Source organism: Mchenga conophoros, linkage group LG12 (assembly GCF_057382185.1).
Source record: "Mchenga conophoros isolate Kocher_MC1m ecotype Shallow Benthic linkage group LG12, M_conophoros_male_GT1.1, whole genome shotgun sequence".
NCBI lineage: Eukaryota > Metazoa > Chordata > Actinopteri > Cichliformes > Cichlidae > Mchenga > Mchenga conophoros.
The window spans coordinates 34,140,373-34,168,298 of record NC_140537.1 but is presented as its reverse complement, the minus strand read 5'-3'; the positions used below and the strand labels follow the sequence as shown (position 1 = coordinate 34,168,298).

The window sequence follows — 27,926 nt, the reverse complement described above, 5'->3', positions numbered from 1 at the left end:
GTGTGTGTGTGCGTGTGTGTGTGTGTGCAGGGATGTGTAAGTGTGTGTCAGCCTGCCAGAGACAGTGGTGGTGTGTTGTGGTGTTTTGGTGAGAGCTGCTGTGGAGTGAAGAGTGGGAGAGACAGAGAAAGGGAGGAAGAAAGTGAGGAAGGAAGGGAGGGAGGTAAGGTGTGCTCTCCCTGCATCCCTCTTCCTCCTCCTTCTCCTCCTCCTTAGTTAGCAGGAGCAGCAAGAGTGGTAGCAAAGGGAGAAGGTGGGAGGATCAGTAAAGTTAAAAAAGAAAAAAAAACAGGAGCACCCCTGGTTTGGTGCTCTGGCTTCTTTCTGTTTTCTTCCTGAGTTTATTAGAATCTCAAGTCCAAAAACATACAAACAAAAACTTCATATGTTTATATTCCATCCAAATGTCCCTTAACTTCAGTCTGCCTCCATCTTTCCTTCGGAGACTGCCGTTGGGATCAAGCGTGTCACTCTGAGAGGCAGACAAATGATTGAACAAAGACACAGACAGGAACTGCCCATTTCCCACAGTGCTCTCCTCCCCTGGGTCCTCTGCCCTCCATACTGAGCTGAAACTTCACTTTCCGGAAGTTCTCAATCATTTTCTTGTGTTGCACTGATCTGGATTTTCTATGGAAGCAAAAATAGATGCTGATACACTTTTCTATGAGAACACACAGAGCAAGATGCTTCTGTCCTGCAATTTAAGGACAGCTGTAATCTCCCGAAATACAATCACAAACTTCTCAAGGTGGATGCGCTGAATTTATGATAGAGATGTGCCACTTCAAATTCAGTTACACTGAATATTTAGATATATGTGAAAGGAAGGCGCAGACATTTGACAAGGTTTTTTTTTTTTCTTTCTAATGATAAATTCTGGTGACGTCAACCGATGGCAAATGGAAGCACAAAAAAAGGTCAAGTTGCTTGTTTTTGTAGCAACTTTGAAAACCACCTAATTTGCATTGATCCCTCACACGCCACCAAGAGCACAGACCCAACAGGGGCATACCAGCACATCTCTTGCAGACACATTGGGTACTGTGGATCGTGGGGGGGATCTCTCAAGAAACAGGAAAGTTAAGAGTCTGGGTTAACACCTCGAGTTCTTTCTTCAGTTTGTTCCTGAGTAGATTTTGCAGCTTTTTGGGGAAAACTGTTGCTATAACAGGCTGATACAATCAAAGAGTGTAGCTGTCATTTGTAGGTTTGCTTGGAAATTGAAGTAAAAACAAAACCCTGAAAGAATGCTCCATAAATACAATAAAATATAATACAAATCTGCATGAAATGTCTTTGGCTTTGGTGTTTGTCAATTTATTGAAATTTGTAAGCACCCACAGGCTAAAAGGGCAATAATGCAAATGTTTACTGATCATGGGACGTCTATATGACAGCGACTGTGTGTTTGCATTTTTTTAATCGTATTATTGTACTGTTGTGAACTAATAATCCAAACTGAACAGTGAACTGAAAAGAACAAAAGCACTCTACCTGAAACGCACCTGAATTGAAAATAAAACATTTCAAATGAAATAAAAATAAAATTATAGCTGCAAATAAAATTTGGAGCTATAAGAGCGATGGCTTGCAACAAGGTATGTGTCAAGGTGACATCCACAGGACTGTCAGGATCTCACAGAGCATTACATAGTAACAAGGTGATCAATGCTGTGGCCGATCAATGAATATCTGTTGTGTTGAACAAAGTGGACATGGAGCTGTTTTGTGTTTAGTGTGAGGGGTTTGTCCTTTCATGCTGCGCTTTCTTTTTCAGGTGAACTAGTCCTTTAAGTGATCCGAAACACTCTGAGGAAGCCAACAACAGACGGGAGGACAGCGATTCAGACAGAGGAATGAGAGACGCTGTGGGAAGAGTGAATGATGAGGAGGACAAGCAGACATCTGAGGACCACCGTGTCTGCCCACCATGTCGTCTTCCCCTCTTTTCCCCCCATCTGTCTGCCTCACTCCCTCCTGTTCATTACGATTTCTGCTATTCTCACGTATGTTTTTCTCTATCGGCTTCTTATTTCTCACCCCTCCCTCTCCTCCTCTCCGTATGTGTCTCTCTCCTCTTTCAGTTTATTCGCTTCTCTGTTTCTACAGCTGTTTTTGCAGCGCTGCACTTGTTCTCTTTGTTACTGTCTTGTCTCTTTCCCCCCTTGATCTCTCATTTAATTCTGTCCATGTGTAACTTATGTCCTTATTTTAATCCAAATAAAATGTGTCAGTTACTTAATAATGCACTTGGTAATAACTTTAAATATATTTTTTGAATAGGGATACAGATGTTAATTTCCATTAATGATTACTTTTGTGTTGTATTGGCACATTGTGAAACCTAATGTGAGTCATTCAGGTGGGTGACTGTGTGGCGCCTTGGAAGAAATTATGTAAGGTGCATGTTGGGTTATTTGGTGATTTAAGTTGGCCATCAGTTGGAGGTAGGTAAAGTGTTTTAAGTGCATAGTATTAAACACTTTATGAATGTATGGTATGCAATGTATCCTATGTAAATGGCGCCCCATTTAAAGCATAATGCAACATTCTGTACTGTTCTTTTAACAAAGAAGTGAAATCTGGCCACCTGTGCAGCAAGTCCAGCTGTGAAAATTCTTTGGTCCTAAATATTCCATATTTAACTTTTAGTGGTGTTATGATGAAGTGGAAGCAATTAATAATGACAGCAACTAAGCCACAAAGTGGTAGGTGTCGCAAAATCACAGAGCAACCACTCTGGTTTTACGTGGTCCCTACTCTGACCTCACAATTTTCTGCAGACTCAATAGCTGCAGGCCTCCTGACTTCATTTGGCTTTAGATTAGCTCAAGGACAGTGCGTACAGAGCTTCATGGTTTCCATGGCTGTGAAGCTGCATCCGAGCCTTACATCACCAAGCGCAATGCAAAGTGTCAGATGCAGTGGTGTAAATCACGCCATAAATGGACTCTAGAACAGTGAAGATGTGTTCTCTGCAGTGGCAGATCACACTTCTCAGTCTGGTAATCCGAATGATGTGTATGGATTTGGTGGCCCCTCTTCTATGGAACCAACTTCCAGTTTGGATTCAGGAGACAGACACTATCTCTACTTTAGGACTGGATCAGGTGACCCTGAATCTTCCCTTAGTTATGCTGCAATAGGCGTAGGCTATTCCCATGATGCACTATTTCTTCTCCCATCACCTTTCTCGCTCACTATGTGTTAATAGACCTATTTGCATTGAATCAGCAGCACGATGGCACGGTGGTTAGCAATGTTGCTGCACAGCAAGAAGGTCCTGCGTTCAACTCCACCATCAGGCTGGGGTCTTTCTTTGTGGAGTTTGCATGTTTGGTACTCTGGCTTCCTCCCACAGTCCAAAGACATGCAGTCAGTGGGGATAGGTTACTTGATCAGTCTAAATTGCCCATAGGTGTGAATGTGAGTGTGAATGGTTGTTTCTCTCTGTGTGTTAGACTGGCGACCTGTCCAAGGTGTACCCTGCCTCTTGTAAGGACGAGAAATTCATTGTGGACAAAACAGGACACCCCCCATCATCTTTAGTTACAATATTATAGTTAGTTAAATGGTCTGATTGTTCAAATATGTATTTTCTTTGATAGTTGTAAAATAATGTGTGCCCCAGTCTCCAAAAATGACATAGTGCAGGAAGGGTAGTTATTCCTCCGTTACACCACAAGAGGGAGTATCCCCTAAAATGAGCAGCTCCAGCGGGAGTAAATAAGCCCAGCCACTAACCATAAGGCAGTGCGCCTATAAGAGTTGTGTGAGACTGCAAAAGTGTGTAAGGTTGTGCTATGTCTACATATATATATATATATTTGCAGATACAGTGAAGGCGAACTCACAAAGCCACACTGGTTTCAATTCATTTTAATCCAAGTGTGTAACACTCATCATGCCTGTTATTAATCTCTGTCTCTCTTCCACAGCATGTCTTTTATCCTGTCTTCCTTCTCTCACCCCAACCGGTCGCAGCAGATGGCTCCGCCCCTCCCTGAGCCTGGTTCTACCCAAAGTTTCTTCCTGTTAAAAGGGAGTTTTCCTTCCCACTGTCGCCAAAGTGCTTGCTCATAGGGGTCATACGATTGTTGTGGTTTTCTCTGTATGTATTATTGTAGGGTTTGCCTTCCAATATAAAGTACCTTGAGGCGACTGTTGTTGTGATTTGGCGCTGTATAAATAAAACTGAACTGAACTGGTTCCCAGGCGAACAGTACATAGCTGATGACATGTTGCCAAGTGTGAATTTTGGTGGAGGATCATGGTTTGGGGTTGTTTTTCAGGAGTTGGGCACAGCCCTTCAGCTCCACTGAAAGGAACTGTTAATTCTTCATAATATCAAGACATTTTGGACAATGTCATGCTCCTGACTTTGTGGGAACAGTTTAAGGTATAGCCCCATCCTGTTCCAACAGTGCTGCACACCAGTGCACAAAGCAAGGTTCATAAAGACACTTTTGGGATGAATTAGAGCGGTGACTGGGAAACAACATCAGTGTCTGACCTCACAAATGCGCTTCTGAAAGAATGATCAATGTGCACTGATAGCTCTTATGCTAATTATAGATGCAAAACAATATATTTTTAAGTTTTCAACAGATGTGCCTCACATTTATCCACTGGCTATCATTCTCCAATTCATTTACTTACTAAAAACTCAAAGGATGTGTGAGACTTTGTTTTTAACTTGCAACCCTCATTAGAGTAAAATGTTTTAGGGTTTTAACCAGTTCTCTGTTAGCTCCATTTCCTCGTGGTTGCATATTGTGCTTCAGCGCAGCTGCCATATTGTTACGGAACAACCACGTCTCCTACTATTTACGACAGCAGGAGTTCTGTCCAGACTTGAAATTATCGAGTGGTTTGGTTTGGTGTATATTTCTGATATGGTTTTCTGATTCCTCATGAATTACCCTTCTTCTTGGTCCCTCCTTTTGACACCCCATTCAAAATATCCTCCAAACACCCTTGCTAGAGGCTGTTTGTGAATTCTTTTGGGCAGTTTCCTGCACAGAAAAGCCTTAATTCCAAAAATATTCTGTAGAGTTTCCGCAAACTCAACAAGCCAAATTTATTGCTTCTGTAATCAGCATGACACTTTAGCTGAGCTAAAGGGGTTAAAGTCTTTAATCCTTGAGAATTCTTGTTCATTTGTAGTTAGTTTAATCCACATCTTCTGCAGTGTTTCATTCAAGTGCAGGTGACAAATGTGCCTTTTATTATATTCTCCATCATTTTGTGCTTTCTCTAACTTTCCACTGATCCTCCTCCATCCATTTTTCTCCTTCCTCTAAGCCTGCTGCCGGTGTGTCTGCTGGCTCTCCGCTCCAACGCTAGATTTACAAGCTGATAGAGGGAGTTTATGGAGGCTGCCAAACCAGAGGAATATGCCCCGTCAACCACTAGCAACACCAATTAAAGCTACCCTCCCTCCGCATGACAACAAAATAAAAGCTATTATGAAAATGTGTTGTGCGAGGGCATACAACACTCCCATGGGTGTGATTTGTGTGTGCGTGTGTGAGAGTGTGACCATTTGCAGCATGCCAAACAAAGTCTGGAGTCATTAGGGTTGGCGCATGCAGACAAAAAAAGCAATTAAAGCAGTTATAAACACAACCACAGAGAGAAGAGGAGAAATTAGGAGAAAAAAAAGTTGCCAGTTTCAGCCTCGGCCTTAAATGTGTGAAAGAAAAAACCCACTTGTACTTTCAGGAAGAAGGAAAGGCAAAAGTAGATGAGCATTTGAGAAGGTGACAACTAAATATCTGAAAAACTAAAAGTAAGAGTCAAAATACATTAGTCTGGGGTGAACATTAGCTCTCAAAGTAAAACAACACGAGCAGCGTGTTGAAGAAATCTCTCGAAGTTGCTTTCCATTTGTCCTCGGTGACTGGGCTCACTAAAACTCAAGCACCTCCAGTTATTTGGAAAAGAAGGCCCAGGGGTCAGAGGTCGCAGCTATTCCTTACTGAATCAAAAAGAAGCCTGTTGTTTTTTCAGATGCGTTCAGGAAGTCTGGCCTGCATTCCCACACTAACCCGCCGTGTTTAGACAGAGGGGTGCTGAAGTGAAAGTCACCACAGGCCACAAACTCTCCTCAACAAGAAGAACTAATGGTCCTCACACTGAGCTGCCAAAAACTGTGCATTCATGGGCATGTAAGTCTCAAACCTGCATTAGAAGGGCTTTTTCAGCTCTTCCTAATTCCTATTGACATTACATGGAGGACAGAAACCGCCAAAATTAAAAAATAAATGCAAATTTGACTCAGTAGAAATTCGACTAAACCACTTCAATTAGTTTTTTGGCATTCTCCTGACTTAGATATTTAATCAGCTGTTTGTGATGTGAGTGAGTTTGGTTAATGAATAAATCTATAGAGGGGAGTTCATGAAATGCAAATACATGCTGATTATGAAGATGATCTATTTCAGTGCTTTTCAAGTGCAGCACAGTTTTGCCTCCTGGGAGAAATGATTACATCATTTAAACGACACATTCACATATCTGCAGTGATCAGCTCTCGGCCGTCAGCTCTTCATATGGAGTGGCCTCTTTGACCTTTTGACCGCTGTTTTGAGGGTGAGAGAGGGCTCAGTTCAGGGTCAGCTAAGGCCATCTGACTCTTTCTGCCACTGGCAGTGGTCATGATGAAAACTTGCTTTGCTGCCTCAGTTTAATCCAGTACAGCGTTTTCAACTTTTCAACAAAGTGAGTTGAAGACACACATTGTTCTCCCTGAAAATGAAGCTGTGCTGGGTCCTGCAGTGGGAAGCCAAAGGTTACAAAGACTGACCCACATTTAATTTGCACCTAATTAAATAGGTACTCATTACTTCAACACTCATATGTTAGAGTGGCCACAAAGATTGCAGACACTTTTGGAAAAGAGTGTGCAGTTCCCGGCAGAGGGCGTGGTGAGGCGACTCGGGTTACTGAAGCACTCCGAGAATCTGAGGCGTGTGGTGAAAGCCCTCAGCAATACTGCACCCTTTGTGCCGTTCAGCAGGTGTAGCAGCTGACAGGAGAGCACCAGCTGCTGCCTTGCTGCTAAAGGGGAAACGTTCAGGCTGAAATTCTTTCTGGGAACAACAATGCCGAGAGAAGTCAAATATGGCTTCGCTTTGAGGAGGCAAACAGAAATCTGCCTTATTTGGTGCTCAAGTTTCTACACAGAGCTTTGACTCGGCTGAAACATTCATTAATCTGATTAGATCGTGTGCCGTAAAAATGACATGGCTGTGATCGATTACTGCGATCGTTCTGGGGATCTAGTTGTTCCCAGGTCAGATTGCAGTCTCTTCAGCTCAATTTCAAAAGAAATGTCTTTTATTTTTTATATATTTGGGAAGATGAGCTGTCAGGCATGTTTTCTACTGTGCATTTCAAGTCTTCTTTTAAAAACCATGAAAGCTTTTCTTTGGTTTCATTGTTTTCATTGTTACTTGTATTACACATTACGTTTTAAAAGTAGTGGAGTATGTTACTGAATTACTCACAGAAAGCAGTTGTTACATTACTTTTGGATTACTCCATTACATGACCTGGAATGCATAATCACTCCCACACTGACACAAATCCCTATCCTGGCACATGTGATCTTTCTTTTAGTGTTTTGTATGAACACAAAGACAACAACACAAAGCAACAGAAAACCAGCCAAAGTCACTTCAAAGCGATCGCCACAGTGATTCTACTTAAGAAGCATTTATAGGCAGAAGGTGGCTACAGTGGCACAAGCCGGCTCATCGCTGGCTTCGTTACCTGTTGAAGATCAGCCTGATAGGCTGAGATGATCATGCACTCTGCTGTAACCTATAATTTCCTTCGGGATTAATAAAGTATTTCTGATCCTGATTCTGAATATCCCTCTGAGCTCTTTGCTGGCTTTTTGTTGACATGCAAAGACGCAGTGTTGTGTATGATGCAGTTGTTTCTGTCCTGGACGTAGTTTGCACTTTACCATTGTGCTCTTGTTCTTTCATATAATAAAAACTGGTTGAGTTCTCTGCTGTTGTCCTGCTCGCTGCACAAAAACAAGAGCAGCACAAGTCTGAAGGATGTTTTTGTCTGCCAGGCAAACAGATAGCTGAAAAACCATCGTAATGTAATGTGATTACTGAATTTAGTACAATAAAATATTACATTACTGTATTAAAGAAAAATGTAATGTGATTACAGTAACGGGTTATTTTGGAAAGCATTACACCCAACCATCAAGCCAAAGTCTGTCAACAAGCAGAGCTCGACACTCAAATGCCATCTTTAAGATCTCCAGGTAGTTTCTCGGGCTGTTACTTTAGTTATGATCAAAATTAACTTTATTTCAGCGGAAGTAGAAGATGTTTAGTTTCTCCTTGTTACTATGTGGAGAGGTATATTCTGATTGTAAATTTGTTGTTTGGTTTGGGTTAGGACCGGAGATAAATGTTAGTATTAGTTTGTTCCCTGATTTTTGGTGCCCACTTGTAATATAAGTTGGAATGTAGATAGGGGGCAGGGTTTAATAAGAATATTTCCTTCTTCCTGCTCCTTTTCACACATGGTTGTAGTGCTTTATTGATAGAAAGTGTGGTTGGTTTGTTTGATCTGTTGTACTAAGTGTGAAATAAATAAATAAATGAAATGAAATGAAAACTGCATGCATAGAGTGACTGATGAATGGAAAAAAAGGAAAATGCTTAAAAATGTTTCAGATTTTTGTTCTAAAAAGGGCTTAAAAACTTGTTTTCACACTCCTGGTAATGACTTTACAGTCCTTAAAGTTTGCACAGTCTGCGGTCTGATTCCAGTAGGTTTCTTAGTCGCATATGACTCTCACAGTCTACAGACATGCCTTTTAGGTTAGTCAGGGATCCTAAATTGACTAAATGTTGAGTGAGAATGTGATTGTTGTCTAGCCCTCTGTGTTAATCCTGAGGTGAACTGGCAACCTGTCCAGAGTGTATCCTCCCTCTAACCCAGTAATCTATCCAGCTCAACCCCCCCGGTGACCCTTAACTGGGCGAGCGATGAAGAAAATGTATGGCTAGAAAAAGAGCTGATGTTTTTTTGTATATGCTTGGCTTCCTAACGATGCAGACTACCCCTGCTGAGTTTACTGCTATTGCAAGTTGTGAAATATTTGAATAAAGAGAGAGATTTTGAGCTAGAACTACCTGTTTTATATTACGAATGAATACATTTTATATCATTTTATTAGGTCAGACAAAAAAAAAAAGATCGGCTGGCAGGAGAGCAGCAGCACAGTCAGTTGAGAGAAAAACTAAAAGTGAGTTTTATGTTTTGGTATTTGAGTCATGTTGAGATAATGACAATTCTCCAGAAAAACAGACGATTCTCCAGAGCAGCAGAAGTATTTACCACCATACCCAGAGCCGGGTGAATGTCTTTACTTTAATGGGAGGACCTCAGCAGGGTCGGCTCAATGCCACATCGCACAGCCGCAACACGCTGAAACATATGACAGCTGTTTCTCAACAGATTTCATGTGTTGGTTTAGAGTGAGACTCCAGACTTGGTTAAAATCTAATTCAGAAAAAATGGTTGGTTTGTTTAAACCTCACTGAGCAACATATTCTTTGTAGTTTTTAATATGTTAGTGAGGTTAACTGCCAACTATTGCTATCGGATGCAATATTTCACTGGAGAAATATGGTCATCTAAAGAGACTAATTCACTAGGAAAGCAACCGCAGAGAAGAGCTGACTATGAAGTCTGCTCCCTCACAGTAAGGGACAAGAAAAAAATACAAACTGTCTGCAAACATGCTGTTTGAAGAGACCTGGACTCACCAAATGTACATATTTTCCAATCATCCCAGCTGATAGAAAGTACCAGACTGACCTCGAAGCACTTCTGAGAAAGTGCTTTTTGAAAGCAAAGCTGGATTGGAGATGGAAGTTAATCCGTTCTGGTAAGAAAGTCTCCTTCCCACGTGTCCTCTGTGGTACGGTTGTGTATGGATGCATTACTAGAGCTGGTTGCCATCTTCCCTTTGCAAGATAGCAATTTTGGAGTTATATTTAATGAATTTCAACTAAAAAACTGCAAAGATGTATGAGATTAAAGCAAATGGAAAACACACTTCACTCGGGATGCTGTTAACTGCACAAAAACTTATTAATAAAGCTTTATTAAAAAAAGAAAAGAAAAGACCCTAGCAAAAATGCTTTTGTGCCTAACTTGGACTCCTTCCAACAATGAAGGTTCAGAGGAGAGACATAGTCAGACATAGTGGTCTTTGAATGACATCACATAAAGATAGATGCAGTCCTGAATAATGCATTTAGCAAGATTGTTTCCAAGGCTTTTTAAAACGGTGTGACATAAGTACGTTTCTTTATATAGAGCCTTTCAAAATAAAATCACAGGGTTCCTCACATAAAATAAAAACAGCAAAATAAGGAATAGACACTAAGTTAAATTTGCAAAGTTAAGAAGGTGGTGATGGAGGGTAGCACGAGATGAGTCAGATTTCTAAAACTTGCATCATATTTAATCAAAAATGATCTGCAGTTAGCAAAAGAAGATGTTTACATGGATTTTTTTTTTTAAATCCAAGGGGGTTTAGATGCCATTCTTTCCACCAATAGTTATGTGAAGGCCTTGTGAGGGGAGGTGGTCACATTGTGCGAGAGTTGTGTTGGGATGATATCATTAGATAAAGTTGCACAAATGTGGATTCGACTCAGATCTTTGGAACAAGTTAACCACAATAAAGATTTTGGGATTGGTCTCTCAGCTGGACGTCTGCTCATTCCAGCCTAAACTTCAAGTTGACTCACAACCACTTAGTGTCCAGTCCTGGTTTCAAATAGTCCATAGATATGCTACATTATGTTATGATGGCTCTCACCCTGCCCACAGCCCCTCCCATGTTGCACTGGTATGCAAACAGCTGACCAGCGATGACACTGCACATACAGGCCTCAGTGGACCTGCCATCCACGCGGACATTTAAACTTTAAAGGGCCAAAGTGGACAGCTGGGTGTGTTCATGCTGCGTGGGAGTGTGTGCTGTATAAGCATCCTCATTCACTCACACACCGAAAGACATAAGACACTCAAGGACTGTACCATCTGATCTCACACTTTATTGAACTTTGGATAACTTTAATTTTACCTGCCAAAGACTCAAGAACCTTTGAGGCTTAAAGGATAAACTATCATCTACAAGCTTTGAGTCGACCATCCCTTCAGCAGCCATGGGTGCATTTATTGCCAAGATGCTGCTCCCTACAGTCAGCAGCCTGGTGTTCCTGCCTACAGCCAGCGTGGCCGCCAAGAGGGGCTTCCACATGGAGGCCATGGTCTACTTTTTCACCATGTTCTTCACTGCGGTGAGAAACTGTTGCTGTTCTTTAATCTCAATGACCTGACAAGCAGTTAGCTGTGTTGAACTGTGAATAGGATGATGTGAGAGTGGTTAATAGACCTCCTGAATGCTGTATTCCTGCAGATCTACCATGCATGTGATGGGCCAGGTCTCTCCATCTTGTGTTTCATGAGATACGACATCCTGGAGTACTTCAGTGTTTACAGCACTGCACTCTCAATGTGGGTCACACTTATAGGTGAGTCCTGCTACACAGAAAGTGTTCTGGCTTGACTAGTTAATAGCAGTATTCAACATTTCGACATGTATCTCTATACAGCAAATATGTTTTTTTGGATTGATCTTTTTCACTACATTCTATTTCGGTACCAGATTTTTAAAGGACACAAGCAAGCGATGAAAAACAAGCTCGGTTTGCAGCAGTTGGTGATAACACATGTTCAGGCTTTGCACACAAGTGCTCATGAAGACTTGCACACACAGACATAAATACATTTGCTTCTAACTCCCACCTGATCCCCCAGAGGTTTTGCAACAAGGGCTTTAAATCACATGCTGCTAAGAGCCAAATGCCCTGACAGCTGATTTAACTGATGGGGTCCTCCTGTGTCTGTGGGAAGGCTGCCAGTAAAATATTGATCCATTTTCATTTTGTCACCTTCATTTAATCAGGAAGGGAAATTCTTAAAATTAGAACTTCTTTTGCAAGATGGTCTTGAACCATGATAGGACGCATTCAGACTGTTTTCAATCTTGAAATTATTTATATAAAACCTTTAATGTTTAATAGTGCTGACAAACTGTGCTGTAGCTTTCCTTAGTTATTTTAAAATTGTGTACTTAACTGCATTTGCTGATGATTTCTTCTACTAATTTCAGAATTCTTAAAACCTTTTTTTCTTAGTTTAAGAAAATCAGGTCTGTTGTTAAATTCAAACAAAGTCTTTACAATGTTCCTGAAGAGTTTATGGACCTTATAGCTAATTTTAAGAAAGAATTTGTAATTTGCGGTCTCTATCAGAGTAAAAAAGTATGATAAAATGTAGCATGCTTCACAACAGGACTTCGTAAACCAAACTCTGTAGACAGTTGGTGGTAAAAACATTGCAGGAAATGTTCAGTTCAGCCTTTTTAGTCTTCTTTCCTTATACACTTCAATCTGAACATATTGTTCACACCTCACATCAGTGGTTTTATGAAATTTTGCAGTTCCTATCCATGTATTAGTGAAATTTTGGTCCTGAATTGATCAAATTTAGCCCAACAAGAGAATAAACTTCATCTGTAATCCCTACTTGGCAAACAGTGCAGCACCTCTGCAGTGTAATGATTTTATCCATGAGGGAAAGAGTTTGAAATCCTTCATCTGCTTGTCTCAGCTCTGGGTGACTTTGATGAACCCCAGCGCTCCACTATGACTATGTTTGGAGTGTTAACCATCGCTGTGAGGATCTACCAGGACCGCTGGGGCTACGGGATCTACTCCGGGCCAATCGGATCAGCTGTCTTCATCATTACTGTCAAATGGGTCAGTGGCAAAAAAAATGGCAACGTATATTTCAAATATTTTTCAGTGTTTCTTCTACTCTATCTCCTCCTCTCCCTCTTTATTCATTATCTCCACCTTGAATAACTTCACCCTTGCTGTTATCTAATGTGCTCTTGTGTATTTCTTCTTCTTTTCAACTAATCCATCCATTCCTTGTACTCTTTCCTTTCTTTGCTATCCCCTGCACCTTTCTTCTTCGCCTTTTGCACTTTCTCTTTTTTCTTTTGTGTGAAGTCTGATGTGTGAATATGATTGTGATGAACTCCTGCTGTTGCAGCTGCAGAAGATGAAGCAGCTGAGGGCGGTTTATCCGGAGAAGACAGTGTACACGCAGCAGGTCGGTCCAGGCTGCTGCTTCGGTGCTCTCGCTCTAATGCTGCGCTTCTACTTTGAGGTGACTGCCGCCAAATCACAAACAGATATTTAATAAAAACATACAAAATACTAGAACATCTACTTAAAGAGTCTGAGGTTTTATCTTCTGTCACAACATTTTGTGTTGTTCATCGATATCCGGTTACATACTGAAAGAGTGTGATGTTTTCACTCCACAGGAGTGGGACTACGCCTATGTCCACAGCTTCTACCATCTGTCTCTGGCTGTTTCCTTCGTGCTGCTGCTGCCAAAGAAGAACCGCTATGCAGGGACGGGAGAGAACGCTGCTAAGCTCAGCTGCTTCACCCTCTGCTGCTGTGTACGTTCCATTTATATACACTATAGAAATCCTGTAGTAATGAGACTTTCAGTTATTTCATCTTAAAGTAAAATGAGCTTGTTCCGGTCTATCTTATACTGGGGTGCAATACAAAGGCGTTTTATGAGATGTGTTTCTCTACAATGGTAGAGAATGTGGGTGTGGCTCAGGAGGTACAGCAGGTCATCCAGCAATCGGATGGTTGGTGGTTTGATTCCTGGATGCTCCTGTCTGCATGCCACAGTATCTTTGTGCAAAACACTGAACCTCAAGTTGCTCCTAATATGTTCACTGGAGTGTGAATGTGTATGACAGAAAGCTCCTACACTTAGAAAAAGTGCTTCTTATGATTGCCTGTTTGAATGAGTCTTGTAGTATAACGCTCTTTGAGTGCTCAAGCAGAGCAGAAAACTATTTAAGAACAGTCTATTTACCATTTATTTTGGCGGTGGTGCCACTGACGGGTTTTTAGGTTTCTGGTTGACTTTGACAGACCTGTCTGAATAATGCTATAAACAGAGCACCAGGCCACAGATGCCAAAATACAACTTCAGTGTAAGCGAGCAGCTTACGAGAGTAGGCTGATTCTTTCAATGACTTTATGTTCATTCCCGTAAATAAGGTCTGTGGTTAACACGACATTTTTATTCTATGTTGTTGTACAAAATAGAAATACGGCCATAAATACGCCACTGCTTTTATATGTCCCCAAGAAGGTGTTTGCTGAGCAGCTAAATGCAGGCTGTTTATCACCCGTGATTAGCATTTTACCTCTTGGGACGGTTTTTACGCTTCAAAAAATCATGTATTAGAAAGTAGTGACAGAATGGGGAGAATATACTGACGAGCAAAACCTGTAAGTATATACTTTTTTTTCCAATGAGCTTATTTTCTGGGATAATCCAAAAGCCTATAGTCATGAGAGTATGAAAAAAGAGGGAAACTGGACTTCCTTTGCTTTGCAACTTCTTCAAACACCTACAGAAGTCAATTTGCCTTTTATTTTAAGGCTCTCAAAACGACCTCAATGAATGAGAATGTACACAGACAAGTGTATCAGAGTATGTGTTATTGTTTTTTGACAAGGGGGCCGATGTGCCACTACCTTCGAAATAAATGCCACCCGCAAAAGCCTTTATTGAACACCAGCAAGAAAGCTGTATGTGTTTGACAGCCTTGGAGGTGATAATTTCAGCTTTTTTAAGCTCATGTCCTTAATTTTGCTCTAATCCTGTTGCCTAATTATTCTTACTGCAGACCATGTCCCCCGGTTCTTCTAAAGAGAAGAAAGACAAGAAAGACAAACCGAAAAAGAAGTCATCTCGGACTGTGTGGACGGTCCCCACAGAAAAGCCGTGGGCACGAGGCTGTAGCACCCCCACCCTGCCTCTTTATAACCCCCCTCCATCCACACCTGTCAAAGGGACCAGTATCAGCAAGCTCAAAGAGATGAACGGCTGGAAGTGAACCCAAAAACATACCTACATGTCAGTGTGCGTAATTTCATGGAGAAGATCAGGCGTAGATAGAGGTCAACTGGAAAATCACCAAATAACTGACAGAATGCTGATAGACTTGTATATGGCTGGTAAGTTAATCTACTTCAGCAGGAAACCAACAATCATGTGGATGTTCCCTTCTACTCCAAGAAATCATTTTTGGCTGGTAGATTATTTAAGGTCAGCAGCGACTTTAGGAATCCACCAGCAGATAAAGAAAAAAAAAGTACAGAATTAGGTCTCTGGTGCCCTCAGAGACCCGATAAAAAACCCAGCTGTCTGAAGCTGAGGACAGGCAGCACGCTACTAAAGAACACACGCAGCACGAACAGGGAGACGGTGGCTGAGACAAGCCAGTAAAACTGACTGGAAAATTTATGAGAAGAACAAACAGGCAGATGGTTTATCTCTCCAAAATATATCAATTGTCTTTAGAAATGTTCCTCAGGGGAGACCCTTCGTCTGCTCGCCTCTGTCTGCCCTGTTCCCCTCCTCTTTTCTCTTTCCAGTCTCTCTCAAGGAAAGGAACCACGTGGCCTGTGAGAATTATAAGATTGTAAAGCACCTTTTAGCATTTTATGCATCTTTGAGGTGCCAAATATGTCATGTGGAGCATCAGTGACGCAAAGCAGAGGCCCAGACATCAGTCTGAAGTGCAATGTGTTTCTGGAGGTGCAGATGGACTCTGACTGGACAGCTTTGACTATATTTGAACATGTGTAATATACTGTTATTTATTATAATATGAAAAGTTCAATACTTCGTATGAAGAGTTTTTGTTTTATAATGTTTCTAAATGAAAATAAAAAGTCAGGACTCTGTAACTTGTCTTTATGAACCTGGTGGAACTTTAAGTCTCTTTCTCATAATGCAGTGATATGTACTTTACAGAAGCAAATCATTGACAAAGGCCCTGAATGGCACATACTTCAAGGATCTCTTCAGTCTAGCAGCACTAATCTAATTCCAGTCCCACATATCCCATTCTGCTTTCACTTCAGGAGTACAAGGAGCCATGCGTCCAAGCACGTCACCTGCCCCAAATACTACCCAAAGACTACAAACGTGCTCAGCGTATCTTAGACAAAACAGAGAATGTACCTCCCCTCCACCAGGGAATGTTTTGAGCTGGGGCCAAGCCGCCAGCTCCTGTGCCCAGAGAAAGGTGTTTTTGTCTGGACTCAGAAACCTGGCTGGCTGGGCCACCGGCACCTCCTGGCTGGCTGCACATCCCGGCCCTGAGCGGAGAGTAACTTGAGCCTTTTATTGCACAAGCGTGAAGCACTTCTCGGCTCCTTTACAACCACTGTCTGTGCCACACTGCTCTGCAGAGAGCCCACACACATTCAAGACTGTATGACTACACTTGTGAATGCTTTTACACTATTCACAATCCCTGATCCAGCTAACAAACTCTATACATTAAGTTACCACCTGAATTTTAATCTTTACAAGGCCTAACATTTACAGAATGCAAGTAAATCTGAGCTTTTTACAGACTCTCGGGTGATGTGGATCATACACACTCACATCGTCTGAACCTCAGTCCGCCAGCTCACGATCATGATCACAATCATCACTGTAAGCCTTGATTGACATTAGCGTGACCACACTCCACGGCAGAGTGGAATTTTAACGTCAGTTGGAATGTAATGACAAATGGAAATTAGCACTTTTAGGCCAGAAAGCACAACTTTTCCCAGAATTAAAAATGCTGACGAAAATAATAAGCATTATTAGTTTTTATTAGATCCAATTAAACACCAGAGTGGACGGCGTGAAGCGACTGTGACAGACTCTGGTATGTGTGGTATGTTTGTGATTTTAGCTATGCTGTACTTTCTGTGGTGAGACAGCAGCCTTTGTGCCACAGGTCCTTTCTCTGCGTCAGCTGTTGCCACAGCTGCTGTTAATGCCGCGAGGTCAGCTGCCTCGTAGAGACAACAACAGAGCTGCAGCCACAACAGATCTCCACTGCCGATCACCTGTGATACAATCAGATCTAATCCTTCTGTTGAAGTATGGCGTGGTTAGGCTAAATGGAAAATTAACCATCAAGATGTAACAAATAGTACTGTAAAAAAAAGTATTTGACTAGTGTGTAACTATGACTTCTTACAAACTGATGCATTCTCATAAATTTCTAATTAATTAATTAATTACATATAAGTGAGAGCCAGTGAATGCCACAGTGTTGCTTCTTGAATACATGGACACTGATGTTCCACCTAAGAGACCTCAGGTACACCAGAGGTATAGGAAAAGAGAACTGGTAGGCATATGTGTGCTGTGGAGGCAAATTTTGATTTGTGCCCTCACATTCAGACTCAAGATATGAAAGCTCATCCACATGTTCTATCACCTGAGAAGGGGTTCCCTTCACCAAGGAAGCAGAAAGGTGACGAAAAGCAGCAGGTACATAATTCCCACAACTACTTTCAAATTACTGGACAGCCTCGACAACTAGTCGTGTACATAATCACATGTCATGTAAGACAAAAAATTAGCAACGTCACCCCCATTATCTAAGACATCAGTATTATTGTTCTGCTTTTTAGAATAGCTTTCTGAACCAGCACAGACCACTCCATGTCCTCAGACAGCTGTCAGTCAACACATATGGCTCCCAAAGGGATTTTTGTGAGGAAATAATACCATATTAGATGTGCTGTGGCACATGTTTGGTCTTTGGATTAGAAAGGATCAGGTTTCAGACAGCGTGACTTCAAAGAGCAGGTGGTTTTACTGTATATGGGCAATAAATCAAGTTATTAATGCTCAATCAGAATGAGAAATAAGAGGAACTGAAACTAGTTTACTATTCATGTTAAGTCACATGATTCTGTGCAAATCTGTGGTTTGGCAGTGACATGTGGAACTAAACTCCTGACTGTGAACAGTGGCGCAGTTCAGCGTGGGTTCACTCATCAGTCGAGGAGACGCTCACCAGCACTACCCTTTCACCAAAGCACCTGTTTGTTGTCGCATTAAGCGATCACACTGTATGTCAGGCAACCAATATCATCGTAAATCACACCTGAATTAGTTAAACAAATTACATTTATAAATGCAGAACTGTTGCTGGATTTAGAGAAACAGAAGCCTACATTTTGTGTAATGCCAAATATAAAAGAAGATATTACCAGTCCAACATCATGTGAAAATGCCATACTAGGATATTATGCCTCTGCTGCCACCTATTGCACCTACCTGCTACAGTACATGATCATTAAAGGACAATACCACTGTGCTTTAGATACATGTTGTTACCTTTGATTTAGAGTTTAAGTAACTGTTGTTGTATGATGCAATTTAAGACTATAAATCATTAGCAATATGTTTTCCATTGTCTGTCTCGTGAACATAATATTGAAGAAGGGCTTTAAACTAGTTTCTTGTCTTTCTCACAAAAATCTTCCTGGACTTACGAATGAACTGATTAGATTTTAGTAGTCAAAAATTAATGTCGGAGGCCACTTTGACCTAAACAAACACATTTCAGTCAGGTCCTCCTTTTTATCTGTAAGAATTTATTTTTGCCCGTATGCACTCCAGTTAAGCACAGAACAGAGCACATACCAGTGACAACACAAGTGACATTTATTAAGAGAGAAACAGCACAGCTGTAGGCAGACTAAGTTTAAACAGCACACCCATATCTGACTATATGACAGCTGTACTTTCAGCTATAAGCAGACCAATCACTCACTCTGGGCTAGAATTCACTTCAGCTGATCTTGCAGTTTGACTTTGTGGCCTCCCAAAACTAACCCCATTTTTGGTCATAACCCAATAACTTTTGCACTAAATATGAGAAAATTTCAAAATTTCTGTTTGTTGAACATTAATAACTTGACTGTGACATTTAATTATCAAAAGGTCTGGGACCAATTTTACAGTAACATCACGTTTTGCAAAATCATTTTTGCCACTCACTTGGAAGTAGAACAGGTCATCTACTAATTATTTTATAAAGATCCCTGGCTTCTCCAGTAAATTTGTCTTAGTGCCCTTGAGCAAGATACTGAAACCTAATTTAGACCTAAATGCATCCATTAGAGTGTAACTGTGGGCTTGATAGATACAAACTCCATAAAGGCATACAACAAAATGCTGTATGAACCACATTGAGTGCACAATTAGAGTATAACAATGTTAAGTACCAGTCCATGTAAAATTAAAAGGGGGAAACCACGTTACATTTCTGGTCAGATACTAAGCTGTGCAACATTAATCTTTAGAGCCTATCTCCAAACCGTAAATACTGTATAGAAGACCTGTGTAGAAACAGCATCTATAATTTAGAAATCATAGTTGTATTTGTAGCAGCAGCTATATGTATTAAACTTTAGGTTCATGTAAAGGTTTTATTCACAAAAAATAAACATGCCTAGTATCCTTTATGTTCTTCTCAACAGGCATGAAACTGCAGTTTTCTAATTTTTATTCAGCATCTTCATATGAAGGGTTTGTTGTGATGTATCCAGGTAAAAAAAATCCTAGAAAAGTGATCCTGTTCATCTGAATGCAGTATTTGCAGTGAGATAAACACTGACCCCTGCTGACCAACAAAAAGAATGTCGTCTCTGAGACCAAAGAAGTCATTTCAATGAGTGATGAAATGTTTCTCCTACTAATAAACGCTACATCTAGATGAACAGAAATACTTTTTCCTTAAGGCACATGAATTGTTGTACTTTTCTTGATTATAAGGAACACAGTTATACACAATTTTGTGCAGGGATGAACTGATACGTTGTTTGATATCAGCCTTGTTGACTGACATGACATTTACCTTTGCTGTGTCTCATAGATTTTGATAAAGCAGAAGGAACGACTAAAAGAAAAAGTACAAATACAAAAATATGCACTAGCTATCAGTGAAACTGGGATTTTAAACTCTGATATCAATCTACAGCCGATGTATCTGGAAGCACGTTTTCATCGGGCACTGTTAAAAATGATTCTCTCGATCATCAAACTCCTGTGTAATTCTAAATAACAGGAAAACACAGAGTTACAGCTGATGATGGTTGTTCCACTCTCTGTATTCCTGCTGTCATTTCTCAGATGTGGAACCCAAACAGGCCAACTCTGCAGCACTGCATCCTCTCATGTTTACAGACGCACTGATGGATGGTAGGTGGTGTGTAGTGAGACACGTCCCAGTGTGGTTTAGCGATGCAGTGTCAGGAATGAACGGCTGACCTGCTGCACAATAACACAGAACAGCTGTGAAGTCACTGCAAAAAAGATCAAAACTGATTTGTAGCTGAAAATTACTTAAATTATCTGAGTAGAATTTTTAAAGAACTGAACTTCTAAAATAAATGAAGTCCTGCTCGGTACCTGGAGGAGGCTCCTCACAGTTATCTGCATCTCCTCTTTGTTCACACACAGCTCCAGCTCCTTGCCTTCTTTACTTGGCTCTTTTGATTGGCTCGCTGTGCTCTCATTAGTGAGAGTCATGTTGCAGAGCTTCTCACTCAGTCTAAGAACAAAATTCAACACAAGACAACGAAAGACTGACTTTGTCAGCTACCTCAATGTCAGGTATCATCCAGCCTTCAAATTAACCTCCATGTTTCTGACCTTTGTGGATCAGAGGAGGAGCTACAGCTCTGCATGGTTTCCATCAGCTGAGCTCTGATCGCTTGTCCTTTTGGGCTGGACAATACATCAGAGACCCTGCAGCCAGGGAACAGACTCATAAGCATAGCAGCCACCTACACAAACAGACACACACAATTAACACAAGATTTTAAAATATTAAAATGAAATGCATCAGTAAAGTTTTACTGATAAAACTTTTGAAATTGTTTTCAGTAAATGTTTATCCCACAAGAGGTTTTAAAGTTTCTTGTTAATTGATTAGAAATTAACAGATGACCAGCCATTAACTTCCTTATTTTAGCTGTTAATTGGCTCCTTTAGTGTTGGGCTGGGATGACTGTTCACATTAAAACAACTTCCATTCAGGGTTATTTGAGTGTCATGTCTTCTCCTTATCTAAGGGCTCTGTCAGACATTGTGTTAATCTTATTGAATGAAATCTTTTGAAATGAAATGTGGCTTTACTGAAAACCACAAAAGATTAAAGAATTTGAGACCTCCTCGTGGGTGGGGTCCAGAATCAGCATGCAGATGAAGTCCTGCCTGGCCCCGCTCAGGTTCAGCAGCTTTCGAAAAGTCTTCGATCTGCTTTCGTAGTAATGGCTAGAGGCGGGGTTGTGCTGGATGGCCAGAGAAAACATATCGACTGCCTCCTGGAAACGCCTGCAGATCCAGACACACACATTCAACAGTATATCAGCTAAGTGACATTTGATAACTTGACTTTCTAAGTTTCTCTGTGTGGGTGTTAATGGGATGTTCTCCGTGTGGTTCTGACCCATCCTGGAAACACAAAGATCCCAGCGTGTTGTAAATGACAGCGAGGCGGAGGCGGACAGCAGGGTCTTTTGGCTGCATCATCTCCTCAGCCTGCCGGTAGTCAGCCAGAGCATAGTGCCAATAACTCTGCTTAAAGAAACAGTCTGACATACACATATAAGCATCAAAATGGTTCCTCAGTTAAGCATTTAGTGTCAATATTTCATTAACTTTACACACATTAACTCTGGTTTTAATTTTCATAATAGCTGCTTTGATGATGTAAAGACAGGTGAAAAACAAAACCCTAACACGATGAACGCCACTCTTCCTACAGATATTCCCATATTTGGTGTTTGATTGATGCTGAGAGAGTTGGGTCTCACATGTTGGTCCACAATCTCCCCACAGGCACTCAGCTGGGTAATTGTAGAGGCCAAGCAAATGATTCACATCATCTTCAAACCATTCAGTCTGGTCCAGCAGGATCAAAATGTTTCATCATATGATGACAGGAAACTATTTTTGTGTTGTTTTTCAGTGATGATTCTCTCTGAGGGAACACGTGTGGCCAAAACATATCAACAAAGTCCCCAACTCCAGCACCTGGCAATATTGAACTGGCTTCATTTTCCAGTGCTGCTCGCCTCAGCCTCATTCCCCCTCCTCTCTGTGCCACCCCATTTAACAAAAATCCTGCAAATGCCCCTGGATATAACAATGAGAGGGAAAATGAAAGACAGGGTAGTGGGAGTGGGATGATGTTTAGCAAAGGGCTTGGGAATGAACTGAAATGCAAGAAGGATTCATGCGTAACTTATGCTCCCGTGGTTGTGTTAGCTTATGGAGGGATTTCCCTTTAGAAAGCCTACAGAGAGACGGAGAGGGGTTTTGAACAACTGCAAACGTGCTCCCATGCAGTCCTCCAAAATCCCAACTGCATGTTGCTCGACATGAATGACAGTGTGCATCAATCAAACGCTGATTAGCTGACAGTGGGCCAGAATAGGGAGAGGAGTCTCAGTGGAGATCACCAGGAATGGGAAAAGTATGAAACAACAAAAAAAAGAAAAAACATCACTGTTTTTAACATTTCACATCACCTTTTTGCATGTGATATGTCTGTTCTTCTCTGACACTGGACCAACAACAGCGTAAGCATAACTGGCCCACAGACCGGTTGTACAACATATTTTTTATACAGCCCGCATCTGACAGCAGATGCTCTCTGCAGTCTGAAGCTGCATATGTATTGCCAACAGACTCAACGCACTACTGTCGCTGAACCATTCATTTCCAATCCCCCTCGTGTTACATAGTAAGATGTGAGATACAGGGGCTATCCAAATACATGGCTATTAAATTGTGTTTTATCCCCATCCATTCCTGATGGAGAGTGTAGAGTGGTGAAACTCTAAAAACAGTGCATGATCTTCAGTTGGAGCAGCTCTTCAGTCTTGCTGCCTAAAAATCTGGTTTGTCAAGTTTCCCCTGTCACATTAGATGTTTTGCCTCTTTTACTGTGCAGGAAGTCACATGCTTCAACTCAAACACTTAGAAGGACACTCAGTGTAAGATCCTCTTTGACTAAATACCCTGATTCACAGTGCTGATGATCCATGACAAAAGCTCGTCAAGTTTAAGGTGTACTTTTGGCTTTAAAGCCTCACGTTCTGGCTGTCGCATTACTCAAACTTCCAAAGTGCTGAATATGAATGTGCGCTTGCACAGAAAGTAGAAATTTCCACACATTAATTCTCAAAAATGTCATAACAGGTTTTGAGATCATGCAAAGTTGTTGTCCAGGCAATCACTCGGAAGGGGACATCAAACATACTTTGCACACAACATTCGACATTAGTTTTCTTACATTCAACTCAAATCAATAATGTTTAGAGCAAGCAGCAATCTCTGGGGCTGAGTGCCAAAGCCAATGCTGAAGGGCCAAAAGCTGCAGTTCCTCCAATGGCCACTTGAGGCTGACTCCAAGAGTGAGTCAACTGCCATAAACTCCTATGTAAAATGGACAGTATCACAGCAGAAATAACAGAGTTTCCCCTTTCATAAGAACTGTACATGGGATGTATATAAGAAATATATAATGCATTTAAAAAAAGAGAGCACAAACATGAGCATTTCAGTAGGTAATGAATATTAATTATTAAAATCATGCTATGAGATTGCAGTTATGTGTATATGTTAAAAAACTGGTGTCTATCAGACAGTCAAAGAAAAGTTGTTGATGTGAATCAACAACAACAAGGAACAAGGAAATCAACAGAAAAAGAAAACAAAAAGCAGGAAATAATTTATCTAAGTTTTACATTTCCATCAGAGATCTGATTAAAGGTTGAGGTGAGTCAAAGAAGATGTTCAGTATTTTGGGGGGTGCTCGATCTAAGAACATTTGGGGTTTCATTGCATGGGTGAAAAGAGCAGAGGACTCACACACAGACAGGTCAGGTGTCACAGCCTCACCTCCTCGGTTCACGTACAGGCCTGCCTGGCCCTTCTCTTCCTCAATGGCTTTGTTGAGAAGCAGAGTCGCCTCTGCGTAGAGACCTTTGCAAAAGCACTGAACGGCAAAATCATTGTAGATGAGAGCCAGCTGAAACTGCGCCTCCTCCTGCACAGAGCAACTCTCAGCCTTATCATCTCTGACCTCCACCTTCTGACTCCTGATTTCCTGCTGTCCCTCCTTCTCCTCTTCTCCACTCAGCTCCACAGCCTGGATTATATCCTCAATGGCTGGTATGAAGTTCTTCATCCGTCTATACAGAGTCCCTCTGCAAATGCAAGGGAATAGCATTCAGCTGAATTAAATACATGTCAGCAAGTCAACATTCCGCTGTGTAACAGTCCCAAAACAGATTTTGTTAAGGTCTACACATTGGCTGGAAACACCTGAACAGGTAGAGGCCTCCGTCCTCTGGGCTGTTGGCTAGAGCGATATTAATCATGCAAAGGGCTTCAGGCAACTCTCCACACAAAGCTTTGTCCACAGCCCTTTGTCTCGCCTGTTCACTCGCTTCCCGCAGCTGGAGTTGCAGAGCTCCAGCCACCGGACAGGTCGGGTTCAACGCCAACGCCAACTGCACGTCATGATAACAAACTGATGTCTGGATAGAAGAAGAAAGTTTCTGCTGGTTTAATCATAAATGTTAAACAGTAGACAAAGTATACTTAGAACTTTGAAATGATGAGATCTTCAGAAGTAAAAAAAAAACAGACTAAAGGAAATTTTTGAGAATTAAAGCACATTTCATTTCAAGAAAGTTTGCATGTTATATCTGATATGAAACTTAAACACTTAAAGATTGAGCAAATAGGAAATAGCAGCAACTGCAAATCTGGCCAAATCTGGCTGTTTTATTGCAGCAGTCATTATGATAGCAACATTAGTGTATACTGTTTGTAGACACTAATCTACAACATCACTTAGCATTTACACAAACATTTCATATGACTTTTTTCCGCTTGGCTGAACACTAACTGAGACCACATGATATCTTTGTGGTTACAATGTGATGACAGACAAGATCTTACATGAGAGGCATCCATGGATCCACAACCTCAGCACTTTGTTCTCTTATTGCTGATTTATTCTTGCCAAAATCAGTTTGTGGAAGCCTCAGTTCCCAATTTCAACTGTTTTTTACAGCCTATGTTTTGTAATGCTGCATGTTCTGTCCTGCTCTGTAGCTATAGTTAGTACATTGGGCCATTACACAGAGATCAGTCAAAGAATCTTGGTATTAAAATATCGTGAACATGAATGCAAGACGCAAAATGTTGAGATTTTTACATAGGTTATACAGAGAGGTGTAAGAGATGTGACCTTGTTAAGCTCTTTGTGCAGTCGGGCTCTGAGGATGTATAGGTCGGAGGTGGGACCTTCTGATGCCATCCAGTCATTTACCAGCTTCAGACAGTCAGTGTGGCGACCTAAAGCTGTCAGACAGGCCAAGCTGGGATGCAAAGTATATGTATGTTTGTTAATTTCACATTTGAACTCTTGGGGACTTGTTATTAATCTTTTACCTTCTGTACACGAATAACAAATGCTCAAATCAATTATAAGGGAACTATAAGGTAACTTAGACACTAAACATATATTGTACTTCAGTCTAGATGTTATGGCTCAGGCTCCTGACCTTCTGACCTTGTGAGCTCTGCAACCCGGTTTCACCTCAGCAGCTTTGCTGAAAGCCTCCAGTGCATCTACAAAAAAACCTTGGTCGAACAAACACTGACCCTGGGACAACAAGAGGCAGAGGGATCTATGTTAGGATAGTTCTCTAATGCCCACTTAAATTAAGATAGGATTCTTATTTCAACTGTAGTAATTAATGTTTGGTTGCTCTGCTCTGCAGCAGTATACATCCCCGCCTTTCCATGGAGGCTAAAGGCAAGGAAAACCGCTACAAAAACCCTTCTCATAGAACAGAACAGGCATTAATGACAACAAATATAACCTTGATTATTTCATAAACAGAAGGAAACAGAGAACCTGGATGGTAGGTGGGTTGCAAGGAGGCATACATTGGCAGCAGTAGGTAAATTAGTGCATGCTATATGAGATTTGCAACTTGGGTGTGTAGTTTGGCACTAAGATCAGCTGATCTGCCAGGCCTGTGGCTGAGTTTGACTCAGCCACTAGAACTAAGTATAAGCTCAGTTCTATGTAGAATAAACTTAGATTCCAAGGAGATATATGATATAATGAACGTATATTTGAGAGAAACACTGTCAAACAATATGCAATATTTTTCATGTCAACAACTTTAAATCAAACAGAAAATAACATGTTTTTTTCTTTTCAATTATTTTTTACTTAAGAGGTGCTCACAGCTAGAGTCGTGTCCTGAGATGACCCGAATAAAAATCCTCAAATAGAAAAAAAACTTTCTGAAACTGAGTGTTCAGACCTTGTATCCAGCATTGTAGCAGTATATTCATGACAGAAAATAAGAAACGACATGACAAGTCTTCATCATTGGACCCTGCGAATACTTCTACCTGCAGATAGTAAATGAAGGCCAAACGATCCTCGAAGGCTCCAGGCTCCAAGAGCCAGGCCTGTTTGTAACAGGCTGCTGCTGACTGGAAGTCACACAGCTGTAGGTAGGCCTCTGCCTGGCTCACATATAGCTGAACCTAGAACATGTAATATCACAGGATATAACAATATAGAGAGGATAAGACGCAGGCCAGAAAAGAGATGCATACATAATATCCAGAAAGCATAACTAACGGTTATGTTAAAAAAAAAGCCTCATCTGATCTATTTTACAGGAAAATCAGCAACATCTTGTGTGACCACTGTGGAAGGTGACCTGTTGTGGCTGCAGAGTGATGGCTTTGAAGAAGCAGATGACAGCCCTCTCATACTGAGACTTCCCCATTGCCTCTTCCCCATTTATATAACTGCAATAACAAAAACAAAAACAAATATTACTTAACAATGAAAATACTTAAAATTCAATAAACTGTCTATATATAAGTGGAAGGTAATCAGACACAATTTGGTTTTAAAGGAAGTGGAAGGGAGCTAAAACAACTTATTCCACACAGAGGATGAACTTAGATGAAGCACAAAGGCCCAATATAACATAAATAATGACTATAATAAGAAGTATAACACCATTTTAAATGTACTGCTGTACGTATTCAAGACACATAGGTATCAGTCACTGTTGATTCTCACTGCTCAGCGGCCTTGCTCTGAATGATGAGGCTGCCCTGCAGGTCTGGTCTTTGACAGGATTTTTCTGTGTGAAGAAATATTTTACTGGAGCCAAACAGCCGTTTTAGGCTGTTTTTTCTTTTGGCCTCAACCAGCTCCTCTTCTGATACAGCAGTGGGGAAAAAACTCTGCTCTGCATCCTGGAGGTGGACAATCAAAAGATTTCAGTTCACTTTTTCTGAGGTGGCACACTGTTTTATCTCGACAACATCACATAACAGTTTATTAGTGAGGCTATTATTAAGGTAGTGGAAAACATTTATTGTGTGCTGTTATGCATTTAAAATTTTTAAATTACAAGTCTTACTCCAACCTAAAAACACTTTGCGTCACTTTCAATGTTCACTCAGTAGCCGTAACGTTATTTAACCTGGGTTTGTGCTAGTTAACTAGCTCAGGCATCATAAATGAAACAAACATATTTTATACACAACCAACAGGCTGGGCCTGTCTACATTTTCACTGTTGCTTTTCAGTCACTTTTTACCGTTTGGTCATCTGTCTCCTCAGATGTGTCCATTGCGTCACTGAAATTGCTGTTTCGAGCTGTTTTACACTTACGCAGTCACTTTTACGACCTTTATTTTTTGCTTTGCTTGTATAAAGTTGTTGCCTAATGTTGAAAATCCGAGGGTCGCCATGGAAACCAACTTCAACACTCCTAGAAGCTCTTATTTTGGAAACAAATCGTAAGCGAGAGATCGCTTCCTTC

General features: G+C 41.0%; 2 protein-coding genes across 8 annotated transcripts; one reads left to right on the top strand and one right to left on the bottom strand.

Annotated features, from left to right (window-relative positions):
• The first annotated feature begins 11,007 nt into the window (after positions 1–11,007).
• Positions 11,008–15,820, top strand: mymk (myomaker, myoblast fusion factor). Its single transcript, XM_085293191.1, has 6 exons — positions 11,008–11,357; positions 11,477–11,591; positions 12,733–12,881; positions 13,180–13,296; positions 13,457–13,597; positions 14,855–15,820. The coding sequence occupies exons 1-6, from the start codon at positions 11,223–11,225 to the stop codon at positions 15,062–15,064; spliced, it is 867 nt and encodes a 288-aa protein (XP_085149317.1). The 5' UTR covers positions 11,008–11,222; the 3' UTR covers positions 15,065–15,820.
• A 2,785-nt stretch (positions 15,821–18,605) lies between these two features.
• LOC146563080 (tetratricopeptide repeat protein 16-like) lies at positions 18,606–27,876 on the bottom strand. Of its 7 annotated transcripts, none has more exons than XM_085295453.1 (14): positions 27,702–27,876; positions 27,176–27,354; positions 26,805–26,895; positions 26,488–26,625; positions 25,623–25,723; positions 25,307–25,436; positions 24,373–24,587; positions 24,131–24,254; positions 23,917–24,043; positions 21,488–21,632; positions 21,207–21,372; positions 20,689–20,822; positions 20,416–20,587; positions 18,606–20,304 (listed from the first exon to the last, which is right to left on the bottom strand). In XM_085295453.1, exons 1-14 carry the CDS (start codon positions 27,732–27,734, stop codon positions 20,272–20,274), a joined length of 1,788 nt encoding a protein of 595 aa, XP_085151579.1. In that variant the 5' UTR covers positions 27,735–27,876; the 3' UTR covers positions 18,606–20,271. The 7 variants fall into 7 exon arrangements, with proteins under 7 accessions (XP_085151579.1, XP_085151580.1, XP_085151573.1 ...); XM_085295454.1 differs by having other exon boundaries at positions 23,947–24,043; positions 27,702–27,875; XM_085295447.1 differs by having other exon boundaries at positions 23,917–24,254.
• Between the last annotated feature and the right edge of the window lie 50 nt (positions 27,877–27,926).